General features: G+C 42.1%; 1 protein-coding gene across 1 annotated transcript in view; it reads right to left on the bottom strand.

Moving 5' to 3' along the window:
- Nucleotides 1-13,262, bottom strand: part of clcn2a (chloride channel, voltage-sensitive 2a) — a 99,832-nt gene that overhangs the window by 31,917 nt on the left and 54,653 nt on the right. The window contains exon 3 of the mRNA XM_060906547.1: nt 713-844. Within this exon, the coding sequence (XP_060762530.1) occupies nt 713-844 (132 nt within the window). The remainder of the gene's footprint in view (nt 1-712; nt 845-13,262) is intronic.

The raw sequence follows: 13,262 nt of genomic DNA, 5'->3' as shown, positions 1-13,262 counted from the left end.
TGACTTTTTAATCCATTTATAGCTACATTTAATGTTTGGGAATGTCTGTGAAACAAGCAAATTACTTATTCATTTTTTAAAATTTCATTTCATTAGCTTCGCCATTAGCCCTAAAATTAATAAAATAAATAATTGGTGTGAGCCAATTACTGTTAGTCCAAGGTATTTTTTTAAACTATATATTATAAACAATGTAGTCTACTGACACCATAACACAAGATGTGCGAAGACATAAATTCCTGTTCTCACTGAAATTCTAACCGTTCCCTCACCAGCCTCTCTTTATTCTCTCCTTCTTGACATTAATCAGACAAAAACATGCAGCTTGTCCTGTTACAACCTCCTTCCATAAACGTTAATTAAATATTGATCTCCTTACAGAAACCTTCACCTTATCAAAGATGTTTAAAAGTCCGTTTATGCGGCGTGTCTGCTGTACGAGTCTCTGTGAACGAGCCGTTACTTTAGAAATGATAATGTTCAGAATGAGAGCATTAATTATGTAAAAACCTGTGATTTGTAGCTGCACTACTGTCAGAGCTGCTGTTCTAGAAAATTAATCAACACCTTCTCTCTGACCCAATCAGAATCCAGAACTCAGCACATCAGTGGGAGAAACATAAGTGCAGCCCATTGAATGAGATGTCCAGCGTCACTGAGGAGACCAGTGTTCGTCTGTTGTTCCCGTCCTCCAGCTGTTCTTCTCACTCACCTTGCTGACAGAAGGCGATGGTGTAGTCCATCACCCAGCTGACCATTGCCATCACCAGCCCCAGGAGGATGAGGAAAATCCAGTCCTCACCTACACGGGAAATCAGGAACTTCTGACACCGCGATGTGCACACTGTGGACACAAAACACGGTTAGTGTGTACTCGCTCTTCTCAACGACATTATCAACAATTCCGTTATCAGGAGTCTCAGCGTCAACCCACCGTCTCCCAGGGCATCTTCTGTTCATCTCAGAGTCAGGATCATTATCATGAGTGTGTGTGTGTGGGAATGTAGAGAGGAATGGCACAGCATGAGAGACTTATATTTTGTGAAAACTAGTTTCCAAAAGCAAATTAAGTTACAGTTAAATCTTCTTCTTTTCAAGATGATCTATTGTTATGTCATAACCCAAACCCCTCCTGGTACATTATACCAAACCCAAAGGCTGCCATTTTATGACTGTTGCTATGGTCGCATCTCTAAGATTACCATCAACTCACCGTGTTCATTTCACTCAAATATTTTTCATTAAAAACATTTACACACACACACACACACACACACACACACACACACACACACACACACACACACACACACACACACACACCACACTGCAGCTTATATATCTACATGAAATCTACAGGAGAAACAACCGAACGCAGTCAGCTCCACTATTATTCGCACCCATGGTAAAAAATGATTATAATAAAATAGACTTAAAGGGAAAAAACACCTACATACTACAATTATTGGCACTCCAGGCAATTACATCACATTACATGCAGTTAGCAGACGCTCTTATCCAGAGCGACGTACAACACACCCAGAGTAACCTGGGGAGCAGTTGGGGGTTAGGTGCCTTGCTCAAGGGCACTTCAGCCATTCCTGCTGGTCCAGGGATCCAAACCAGGGTGTCTCCCATAACCCGGTACAGAAAGTATGAACCAGAACGGGACGGTACATTACAATAATGTTACGTTTTCTAAATATTCAGGGGTTTCATACTTAACATCTTGTACTCACATGTATCACTGTCATGTATTCTTTGATTATCCAGTATTATTATATCCCGTCACATTGTATTACAGTTTTTTCTGATTGATTAGGCACAGTTTTTGAAACCTTTGGCTATTCTTGCAAAACTCTTCACACAAATCGCAAAACCTTACATCCAATTCGCAAAACATCATAGATTACTTGCAAAAGCAAGCACTTTTTGCTAAACTGTTAACACTCTTTTCAAAATGGTATTTTTGTACACAACAGTACACACAACGCATAACATTAATAAGCACACGAAGCAACAACTGAACACTGACAGTAAGAATGGAAAACACATCTGGCTTTTGCTTTCTCTGTGCACAAGGTAGTCTGTCAGTTTGAGGTCATACTTTTTGTTATAGTTCTGTACGCGTAAACACACAGGGATCCAAATTTCAAGTATTTTCAAGTATTTTTATTCAAGGTGTTTACTGTATTTGCTGTAAACACATCAAAACAAACATAAGTGATAAGTGTTTTTACATACAGTTATTTCAGAGAGGAAAAAAAAACTCAGTCGTGTCGTCTCTCTGGGTCCGGCCACAAGATTTCGTCAACATCGCATGCAATGTCTTCAAGTCCAAGGCACCGAGGAAAATACCTCCTGGAGTGTCGTATCCAGGCCTGACATGACGCCTGGTCAATATCCCCACATGCCTCCTCCATTGCCTGTAAAAGGGCTATACATTGATGGGGATGACGGTCATAGACCTTCCAGCGCCAGGCAGAGAAGAACTCTTCGATAGGGTTCAAGAAGGGAGAGTATGGGGGGATGTCGAGTAGAGCGAAGAGTGGGTGATCTGTAAACCATTCGCGGGCCAAAGCAGCCCTATGGAAACGAACATTGTCCAATATGATGACATACCTGGTGTGCTCTGGTCTCTGAACATTAGTGAATATGTGATGTAAGGTGTCCAGGAATGTAATAATGTGTGCAGTGTTATATGGGCCCAGCACGGGCGATTGCTCTAAGACAACGAGGGAGGCTCAGCCTCCTCTAAAAATGCTCTTATAACTTTAATGTGCGCCTGAGTTTCTCCCCCTCGTGACAGCGCGATGCAGCGCAGCCTCAGTGGACTTCAATGGCGCTTTTCAATCTCAAAATGCAAGACGATTATTGGACAAATACTGCGAAAATGCCCGCCTACGGACTCTCACGGACTCCCAGCCTCAGTGGACTTCAGTGGCATTTGGGGGCTATGCGCTTTTCAATCTCAAAATGCAAGACGGTTATTGGACAAATACTGCGAAAACACCCGCCTACGGACTCCGAGCCTCACATGGGAGGGACATGGCAGTTTCCACGAGGAGACTGGTGATTGGTGAAAGCGGCCGGATATTTTCTTTGATTGACAGCTCATTTCAAATATAGACAGGCAGTGGTGAATCTCAGTTCAGTCCCATGCGGATTCGCAAGTGCTGTGGTGTATTGTAAGAGCTCAGCTTACATTTCGATTTCATTCATTACATACGGTTTCTACCAGCTTTTTTAGTTTGTATATATTTTCATTGTAAATAAAGTGTAAATATAGTGTTGTCAAGTTTGCTATCTTAGTTCCAGAAATTTCGTTTATTTGAGTGACTGAACTTGAACTTGAGGGGGCTAGTCAGCTAGCAAGAAAGCTGCGCACGGATGCCAAGCATTGCTGATTTAATTTTGGCGAAGCCATTTGCCAGTCTTCCTTTCGAGGAAAAAATTAAAATTAAAGAGCAGGGTAGACCAACGCCTCAAATTGACTTGGTGAAAAAGGTAGGGAATAATACTCGTTCCTTTCAGCTCTCCTGGTACGAGAAAGTGAATTGGCTAACAGCAAGTGACCCACATCAACAACAGTAAATAGGCTACTTTAGTAATATGTCATGGATGGACCAAAAATATAGAATCTATTTAAAATGTTTATGCTGAGTATATTATATTGGAATATATATTTTTCTGGATATGAATTAAACACAGCTACAATTTGGAAAACATTTTTAAACAAAAACACAGCCGAGAACATTTCACACTACAGACCTGGATTAAAAGTGAAGGGTTATCAAAATTGTCAGTAAAACATTTCTCAGTCAAAATAAGTAAAATATAGGGAAAGTGTCATTGAATGAAATGTGTGGCACCCAGCTCTATGTTTGGCTCCCCAAGGTCAGTGCTTGTGCCTATTCCAGAACACTCTGCTGTTACTGCTGAGGTTCCTCACAAAGAGCTGCTTTCAATAATGATCAATTTTTAAACAACATGCCACAATTTTAAAATATAAAATGTTAAAATATACCCCCCCCAACACCACCATCATGTATATTGGACAGTAGGCTAATGGGCCAAAAGAACCTGTTATTTCACAGTTTGTGACCCTGCCAACAATCAGCCAGATCAGAGGCAAGAGTATGGGCAAAATTGATGTGTTTTTTCTTTTAAAATCTGGAAATATCGTAACCGACCAGCCTCCCCTGTTTGAAAGACCACCAGCCGCCACTGGGGCCCAGGGTTGCATGATGGTCAACACCACTTTGACTTATAGCTGCACACAGAGTTATGTTGCCACCGTGTTGTCCTGGGACACTGACTATGGCACGGTGTCCAATAATGTTCCTGCCACGTCTCCTCGTTTTAGTAAGGTTGAAACCTGCCTCATCTACAAAAATCAGCTCATGACCCATGGCATCTGCATCTAGCTCCATCACTCTCTGGAAAAGACAAAACAAATTCAGCACAGCAGGCCCAAGCACAGCACTACAGAATGTACTTCCAGATCCAGCACCAATGATACTATAGCTTACCTGCACATATTCATATCGTAGTTGTTTTACACGTTCACTGTTTCTTTCAAAAGGGACTCTGTAGATTTGTTTCATTCTGATTCTGTTGCGGGCAAGTACACGAGACAATACAGAAATGCTCACACTGTTTATGTCTTGAAAGGTGGTGTCATCCTCTATTATGCGCTGCTGTATTTCTCGTAGTCTTATGGAATTATTTGCAATGACCATATTGACTATATGAGTCTCCTGTTCTGCAGTGAACATTCTTCCTCTGCCCCCAGCTGCTGGATGTCTAGCAATTCTGTAAAGTAACAATTTCAGTATTTTTACATGCATGGTCTTGTTGTGTTTCTCATTAGAGTATGGCAGTGCTACAAAACTTAGTGTAAAGTGACTGTACTAACCGATTCTCATTTTGAAATGTCCTTATGATGCTCGCTACAGCGTAGCGGCTCAAGTTAGGCTGAACCCGTTGGCCAGCTTCCTTCAAGGTCATTCCATGGTTGATAACATGGTCCACTATTGTAGCTCTGATGTCATCAGTAATTCTATTTCTTACTCTCCTTCCTCCTTCACCTCCACGTCCTCTTCCTCGACCTCCTCTAATTCTCACTCTTCCTGCTCCTTCCATTATACTCCACACCGACAGCTTACCTGTGGCTTATTTATAGTGCTCAGGCTGATTGCAAAGTGAACTAATTATCTAAAACTGTTTTCGCATGTGACAGTGTGGCCAGACAGTTGGCCAAATAGTGTAAATAATAGCCATACATGTGTATAGTTTTGCTCGGAGTGTGTTGGAAATTTGGAAGTTGAGTGTAAAGCAGTGAGTTGTGTTTACAGTTCTGCAAAAGGTGTGCTGTGCAGTGGATTGTACTTACACTTTTGCAAAGTGTGTGTTACAAAATTACAAACTCAGTGCAAAGCAGTGTTTGTGCTTTTAGTTTTGCGAACTCAGTGAGTGGTTTTGCGATAGATATTACTAGTTTTAGAAATTGTGCTACAAGAATCACTGTTAGAGTTTAAGCATTCAGAAAAAACTGTAACATTATATTCACGATATTTTCAACTGAAATTGATCTAAAAGCCCAGAACTCTAAAAGCCTGGAACTCCAATTATGGAATATACCTCGGCAGGGGCGTCAGAAGCATTTTTAATGTGGGGGGGACACACTGGCGGGGGGTCCTCCACCAGAAAATTTTTAATTAATTAGATGCCATTTCCTGCATTCTGGTGTATTTTTAACAGGTTGTTAAACACCTAATTTTACCTACAAAAGTCACTTAATTCAATGACTATTTTAGAGACTCAACAATAAGTCCTCATTCAGCTAGTCCACATATTCATCAGCCTGTTTTTAAACCCACCGCTACGCCTAAGATAATGAGATGAATGGGACACAATTTATCACCAACAATGACTTTATGGGTGCATTTTACTTTTTATTTTGTGTTTTCTATTTAGTTTTAGATGTAACACAACATGCCACTGGGCCAAGCAATAGTGACACTCAACTGTCTGTTTAAAAATAAGAATATTCATAATTTCACACAATGACCAGGCATGACATGGCATCATGCAAACTTCATAACACAAAATCACACTGTGTCCAGCAACGGTGACACATAAAAAATAACTTCACACAATGAACAGGTGCAATTTTGTTCACCACCAGCAGTGACTTTAGTGGGTGCATTTTACTTTTTTCCGATTTAGTGATACTCATAACAAAAATGGCATGGCATCATGCAGTCTTCATAACACAAAATTACACTGGGTCAAGCAACGACACATAAAAGAGAACTTCACACAATGAACAAGTGCAGTTTTGTCAACCTACATGCAATGGTGGTACTACAGTAGCATTTACAGATTAATATAACAAATAGATTTATAGATAGAACTCCTTCTTATATTGGTGCCACCACAATTTCTACCACTTCATAACTTTTATCCCCCTTTCCTTCACAATCCACCTGGAATAACATCCATCTCTCTCCATCGCTTTCCTCTCTACTATTCCTTCCCCATACACTGATTTCCCATCTTACTTTCCAGAAAACTGCCAAAGACCAGACAAAACAAGGAATCAATAAATATCATCAGAGCAGACTTGACCTCATTCTTGGCATTACAGTAAGTCAGGCCTACTGGGTTTGAATTAAATGATAGCTAACATTAAGCTAGCTGATACATCTCCTAACATTGACTAGCCAGCTAACTGCACTAACATTTCCATTGGGACAAAAAACCCTGTCCTGTGGGGAAATTTTGACTGACTTTCCGCTTCTTTGTAAAGAATGTCCTTATGTCCATTGTGTCTGGGGAGGAGCAAATACTGCAAACAATTCATCATCAACCAAGAATACCCCGTTAGGCTAAGCTTATTTCACTGTTTAGTTGAACATTAAGGCTACATCCACACGACAACGGCAACGAGATGTTATTTAAAAATATATCGCGTCCAAATGGGCAACGATCAGTAAAATATCAGGTCCATATGGCAACGTAACGCTTGCTGAAAACGATGCAATACACATGCCACACCTCTAGGGGCACTGTAAGACGGTCCCTTCGGAGACACCAGAACAATAGAAGAAGTAAGGACGCATGCGCATAAACTATTATGCGCGAGACTTCATATTAGCCACAAAGTCAGAAAAATCTGTTCGTAAAATTACATTATAATGACCAAATACAATGAAAAGTATTTTTCCAGTCTCACCTGTGAAAGGTAATCCCATGTGATCTCGTTTGGACGGCAAACCTGTTGGTACAGTTAAACGCAGCTAATCTTTATTCTCCGCTTTGACCTATCCAATATGGCGGCGAGGATGACGTATGATTCTACGCGGAAGGCGGCGTCTTTAATGGTCCGGAATAAATTGAATGCTGCATGTTGATGGATTAATTTGCTCTTCTATGCCCTTTTTGAGGAATGTATTTTAGGACTTAAACCAACATCTGAAGAGGTGAGATCGCTCCTTTTTTTCCCTATTTTTGCTGGCGGGATTGACTCTGCCCTAAGGGCTATTCTCTCTCTCTCTCTCTCTCTCTCTCTCTCTCACTTTGCACCATTACACAATAAATATTCACAGTGAAAATATTTTGTAAGCGCGTTTCATGAACCAAGTTATAGGATTTGTTGACAACTTGCATCGAGTTCGTTACACTTCTACCTGGCGTGAAGCACTCACAGTCATGTGGTTGTGACTTCATCATAAACAAATCCGTTCTACTCATCCAGACGACTTCACAACGGCAACGTTGCCAGATCTTTCCACTCTGGAACCCGTTCTCAAAAAGATTGCGTTTTGGGCACCCAAAACGCCGGTGCCGTGTGGACGCCAGGCCTAAACGATAAGCAATTGTATCGGAGTCACCTGAATCCGTTGCCGTGTGGACAGGGCCTAATTTAACGTGTCCTAGGGTTCATTTTGAGGGCAGATAACAAAAGAATAATGTTTTAGCAAAAGCTAGCCATTGTGAGGTGGCAATGGGGCTGACGTCACCTCCTCCACTTTCCAGCAGCTGCACCAACATTTCTGTGCTCACGCTGAGATTCACTTCACTCGCGCGCGGTGAGCTGTTGTAGGGAACGCCCGGAAAACCCGGAGTGGATTTTCAGTGGTCTGTGTATTCTCTTATCAATCAAGTGGAATGGATTCTTTCACGAAGCAATAGAAACAGTGCTGGGTGAACTCATATTTTATGTTAAATGTGGGGGGGTCCAAATGAAGAATTATGAAATGTGAGGGGGACATGTCCCCTTCACATTCAATGGTGGCGACGCCCATGTACCTCGGTGTGACGTCACAAAGAAATCTCGTGTGGCGGAATGAGCGCCAGCCTGCTGGGATGGGTCCTCACTGGATAGTTGTCTCCACTTTTAACTGTCATGATGGAGATGTTGATGTGTTAGACAGTGGAGGAGGCGACTATCTCAGCTTAACATGTTTAAGAAGTGTGGCTCGGTTTGCAAGACCAGTGTCATCAATGTCACTAGTTTTGAAATTTTTAGATGTTCAATCCCAACCTGATATTAATTCCTGTGGTGTATTTGCCGTAGCAAACTATGTCAGTCTTTTACATGGCATTGACCCGTGTACTGTCGAGTATGATGTTAGGGTCATGAGAGAGCACTTACATACTTGTATTCAAAACAAACTCTTTACCATGTTCCCACATAAAATTGTTGAGAAAACTGATAGATAGAGAACCATTCATGTAGAAAGGCTTTACTGTAGTTGTAAGTTACCAGAAGATTCGGATTTGTATTTTATATGCAATGAATGTAAAATGTGGTTTCACACTGATTGTGAAAATGTGGGTCATAAAACAGAAGCACAGATCAAAAAAGATAAGAACTTGAAGGCTATGTTCACACTGCAGGCTGAAGTGACTCAAATCCGATCTTTTCGCCCATATGTGACCTGTATCCGATCTTTTATTGACAATATGAACGACACAGATCCGATTTTTTCAAATCCGACCCAGGCCGTTTGGATATGTGGTCCTAATTCCGATTCCTATCCGCTCTTTTCATATGCGACTTCAGTCTGAACCGCCAGGTCGCATTCATCCGACTTACACGTCATCAACAAGCCACAAACGTCACTATTCTGCGCTGAAGTAGGCGGCGGGTCTCTCAAAAAAAGTTACAACAACACGGCGCATAATCACGGGCGCAGATAGAGGGTGGGACGGGTGGGATTCGTCCCACCCAGATTTCAATTCACTTCGTTCGGTCCCCCCCACTTATAGGGAGGAAAAAACGTCTATGCTGTCTTTCTTTGCATAAGGCAAACCGAACGGAAAAATCAAAAGACTAATTACCATTCGGTTTAGTGAGGTGCACGGCAGTACATACATAGTTGCAACAACTCACATAAAACAAAACAAAGACTGATATTCGGTTGGTTGAGCTGCGCAGACTGCACAGATTGCGAGCTCGAGCTTGGTTGCTATGGTAACCCACAAGAAGTTTGACAGGCATATCGGGGTTGGGGTTGGTTTGCTGGCAGCTTTGTCTCCCCCAGTTCAAAAAACGTATCTGCGCCCCTGCGCATGACATCAATGCGAGGGACGCTTCGGGCTGTGAAGGTTCTGAATCTTCTCAATGGAAGGACGCAGAGGTTAGGGAGCTGATTTCCATTTGGGGGGATGCAGCTATTCAAGCTAGATTGGATGGGTCATACCGCAACCGGGCGGTTTTACTTCCGTAAACACTGGCCATGCTGACTGCGTGTGACGTCGTCGTATCCTGCAATGCGCATGCGGAACACTTTTAGGTCGCTTTTCGTTCATACTGAGGATCACATACAAGTCGCATATATTTGTTAATGTGAACGACCTCACAAAAAAATCGGAATTGAACATTAAGCCTTGCAGTGTGAACGTAGCGGAAATGTATACAATGTCAACTGAAAAAACGAAAAAGTAGAGGTAGGGGAAGAGGCAAGAAATTGTAAAATAGATGAATAAATAGTAGTTAAGTTATATGTTTTGACAATAAAACAACTAAACAATATATTCTGTTTTTCTTCTAACTTTATTTATCATACGTGACGAGACGGGTTCATCTATAAAGGCGGGATGACTAATGTAAGTACCAATTAATAAAATGGTGGACGTGACGGATGTCTCTGTGAAACTGGAACAAAAAAGGTAAGATTATACATGATGTAAATAAATGTCACTAAAATGGTATTGCGGGCGGCACGGTGGTGTAGTGGTTAGCGCTGTCGCCTCACAGCGAGAAGGTCCGGGTTCGAGCCCCGTGGCTGGCGAGGGCCTTTCTGTGCGGAGTTTGCATGTTCTCCCCGTGTCCGCGTGGGTTTCCTCCGGGTGCTCCGGTTTCCCCCACAGTCCAAAGACATGCAGGTTAGGTTAACTGGTGACTCTAAATTGAGCGTAGGTGTGAATGTGAGTGTGAATGGTTGTCTGTGTCTATGTGTCAGCCCTGTGATGACCTGGCGACTTGTCCAGGGTGAACCCCGCCTTTCGCCCGTAGTCAGCTGGGATAGGATCCAGCTCGCCTGCGACCCTGTAGGACAGGATAAAGCGGCTACAGATAATGAGATGAGATATTATATTATATTATTGACACTTCAAATTCTTTGATTTGAGTGTCATTTGAGTGCAGCCCACCTACATAGGCAGCATTTACAGGCTTTGTTTGGGCAGAGAAAGTCTCTCCTGTTGGGGAAAGGTCAACTAAACAGCATCGCTCCACCTGAATAGAAATGATAGTGGTTTTCTGTCGTACCTCAGTTTAACAACTCTGTGATAATATTGTGAACCTTGAGGTTATTGTGCTTTGAAAGTAGACAGGTGGTGTGTTCTCAGTCTTTATTGAGCGTGTGAGGGACAGTCATGGGAAAAGCATCGAGTGTGTGATTTCCCTCAGCAGTGACAGTGCGCAGAAGTCATGCATAATGCAGCAAAGTGCAACATGTCGAGGGAACGACGGGATATTTATATCCGCAGGAGGAGAAACGGAGGCAAGTGGATTGTAGGAGGCGCTGAGATCTGCTCACTGTGCCTGACATGACAACCAGTGTCAAGCTGTTAATGCTCAGCCTCTGGGTATCAGTGTCCTCTGCTTTTTCCTTTACATCACTGCAGATTATTTAGCTGCTTTTATTTATTTTTTATTTTTTGTAAACTCTGCATACTCTTATGCTGCTTCTCTTCCTGCTGCAGTGCCACAGGGGCCAGCTATGTTTACTGTGCTCGGAAATTTTCCGCACTTTCTTATTTTAGTCTGATCTAATCTTATCTAATCTTATCTAATATAGGCTTATCCAATTCACGCCCACCAGCCGGGTCTCCTCTGGAAGGGTGAAAACTGTTTATTTGTGAGGTCTCTCCTGGTTTAGCAGGCTTTTGTCTCCGGCTTCCTGGTTCTCCTGTCTCCTGCTCTCGCTCTGCCCTGCCCACGCCCTTAATCAATGTTCACACCTGCTGTAAGTAGTCGAGCAGAACCCTTAAATCCATATCAGACCCTAAAACCAGTGCCTTTCTGATTTATAGGTTGTAGGCCTTCTGTTTTAAGAAGAACAACAACTTTATTCATCACACACTTGTGAAATTCATCTCTGCATTTAAGCCATCTGAAGCAGTGAACACACACATGCACACACGTGAGCAATGAGCACACACACACACACACACACACACACACACACACAGAGCAGTGGGCAGCCATGCTAACAGCGCCCGGGGAGCAGTTGGGAGTTCGGGGTCTCGCTCAAGGGTGCATCAGCCCAAGGCCGTCCCATATTAACCTAACCGCATGTCTTTGGACTGTGGGGGAAACCGGAGCACCGGAGGAAAATTCAAATTTGCTACCAAGCTCCTGAATCAAAGATGAAGTAAACATGTCTAAAAATAGAAGATAAAATCGTCTGAAAAAAGAATAAATAAAAATACAATAAATTTAAATAAGTTCAATAACTTGAGTAAAAGCAAAATGAATTGATTTTATATACAATGATTCCTATATACATATATTGCACCTGAGTTAAGGATACAAACATGTCTGAAAGCGATTTCTTTAGTCCATTTATATAAAATTTATAATTTATATTTATAGTAAAAAATCGACAGAGTGGGGAAGTTTTGATCAATGGGGTTTAAAAGTGGGCGTGGCCAAAACCCCATCCTTTGCGTACGTAAACGAACCAAGAAACCATCCAATGACAGCAGTGTATGCAAATTAGGCAGGTAGTGATCCAATCAGCGTGTTTGTGAGAGGAATCTTTCCGAGGCAGCGCTCCTGCAGTCTGAGCTCAGAGCTTTTTTTTTGGTCACTGTGACCTTGACTTTAACCAGATGACCCCCAAAATGTTGGAGGTTCTATTTGAGACCAGTGCCCATCTATCCTGAAAGTTTCATGAAGATTGGTCCAGCTGTTTTCCCGTAACATCGTTTACAAAAAAACAAAGAAAGAAAGAAAGAAAGAAACGAACAAACAAAGAAACCCAACCAAAAATAATACCTCACCTCCTAGTGGACTCCGTCCCGGGCGAGGTAATTACTGAACCCCTCCTATTATATGACATCATCTCTAAAAATCCCTTCCAATACATGACATAATCACAGACACCCCTCTCAATATATTACATCACCACTGAAACCCCTCCTATTATGTTCCAGCACCATGGAAACTGCTCCCAATAGATTACATCATCACTGAAACCCCTCCCATTATGTTACATCACCATGGAAACCATTCCCAATACATCACCACTGAAACTCCTCCCAATATGTTACATCACCATGGAAACCGGTCCCAATACATTGCCATGATAAACACTGATAATCCCAGTACAGTATGTTATAAATGATACAGCTCCCAATTTATTATGTCATGAACAAAACCCTCCCAATACATTACATCATCACTGAAACCCCTCCCAGTATATTACATCATCACTGAAACCCTTCCCAATACATTACGTCATAACCAAACCGCTCTTCATCTTAGCCCATCTCTCACACACACACACACACACACACAATATATATATATATATATATAGACACAGAGAGAGAGAGAGTTGGTGTGTGTGTGTGTGTGTGTGTGTGTGCGCACGCACCAGTGGGAGAGAGAAAAACACAGAGAGAAAATGACAGATAGAGGGAGTGAATATGACTCCCTGCTCACTCCAGCTCCTGTTCTGTGTGTGTAGGTGGCAACTTGATGATCATCCAAATCCCTGAAATCCTGTCATGGAGGTTCA

Source organism: Neoarius graeffei, chromosome 23 (assembly GCF_027579695.1).
Source record: "Neoarius graeffei isolate fNeoGra1 chromosome 23, fNeoGra1.pri, whole genome shotgun sequence".
NCBI lineage: Eukaryota > Metazoa > Chordata > Actinopteri > Siluriformes > Ariidae > Neoarius > Neoarius graeffei.
The sequence above is the reverse complement of the archived record's forward strand: the minus strand, read 5'-3'. Positions and strand labels throughout refer to the sequence as shown.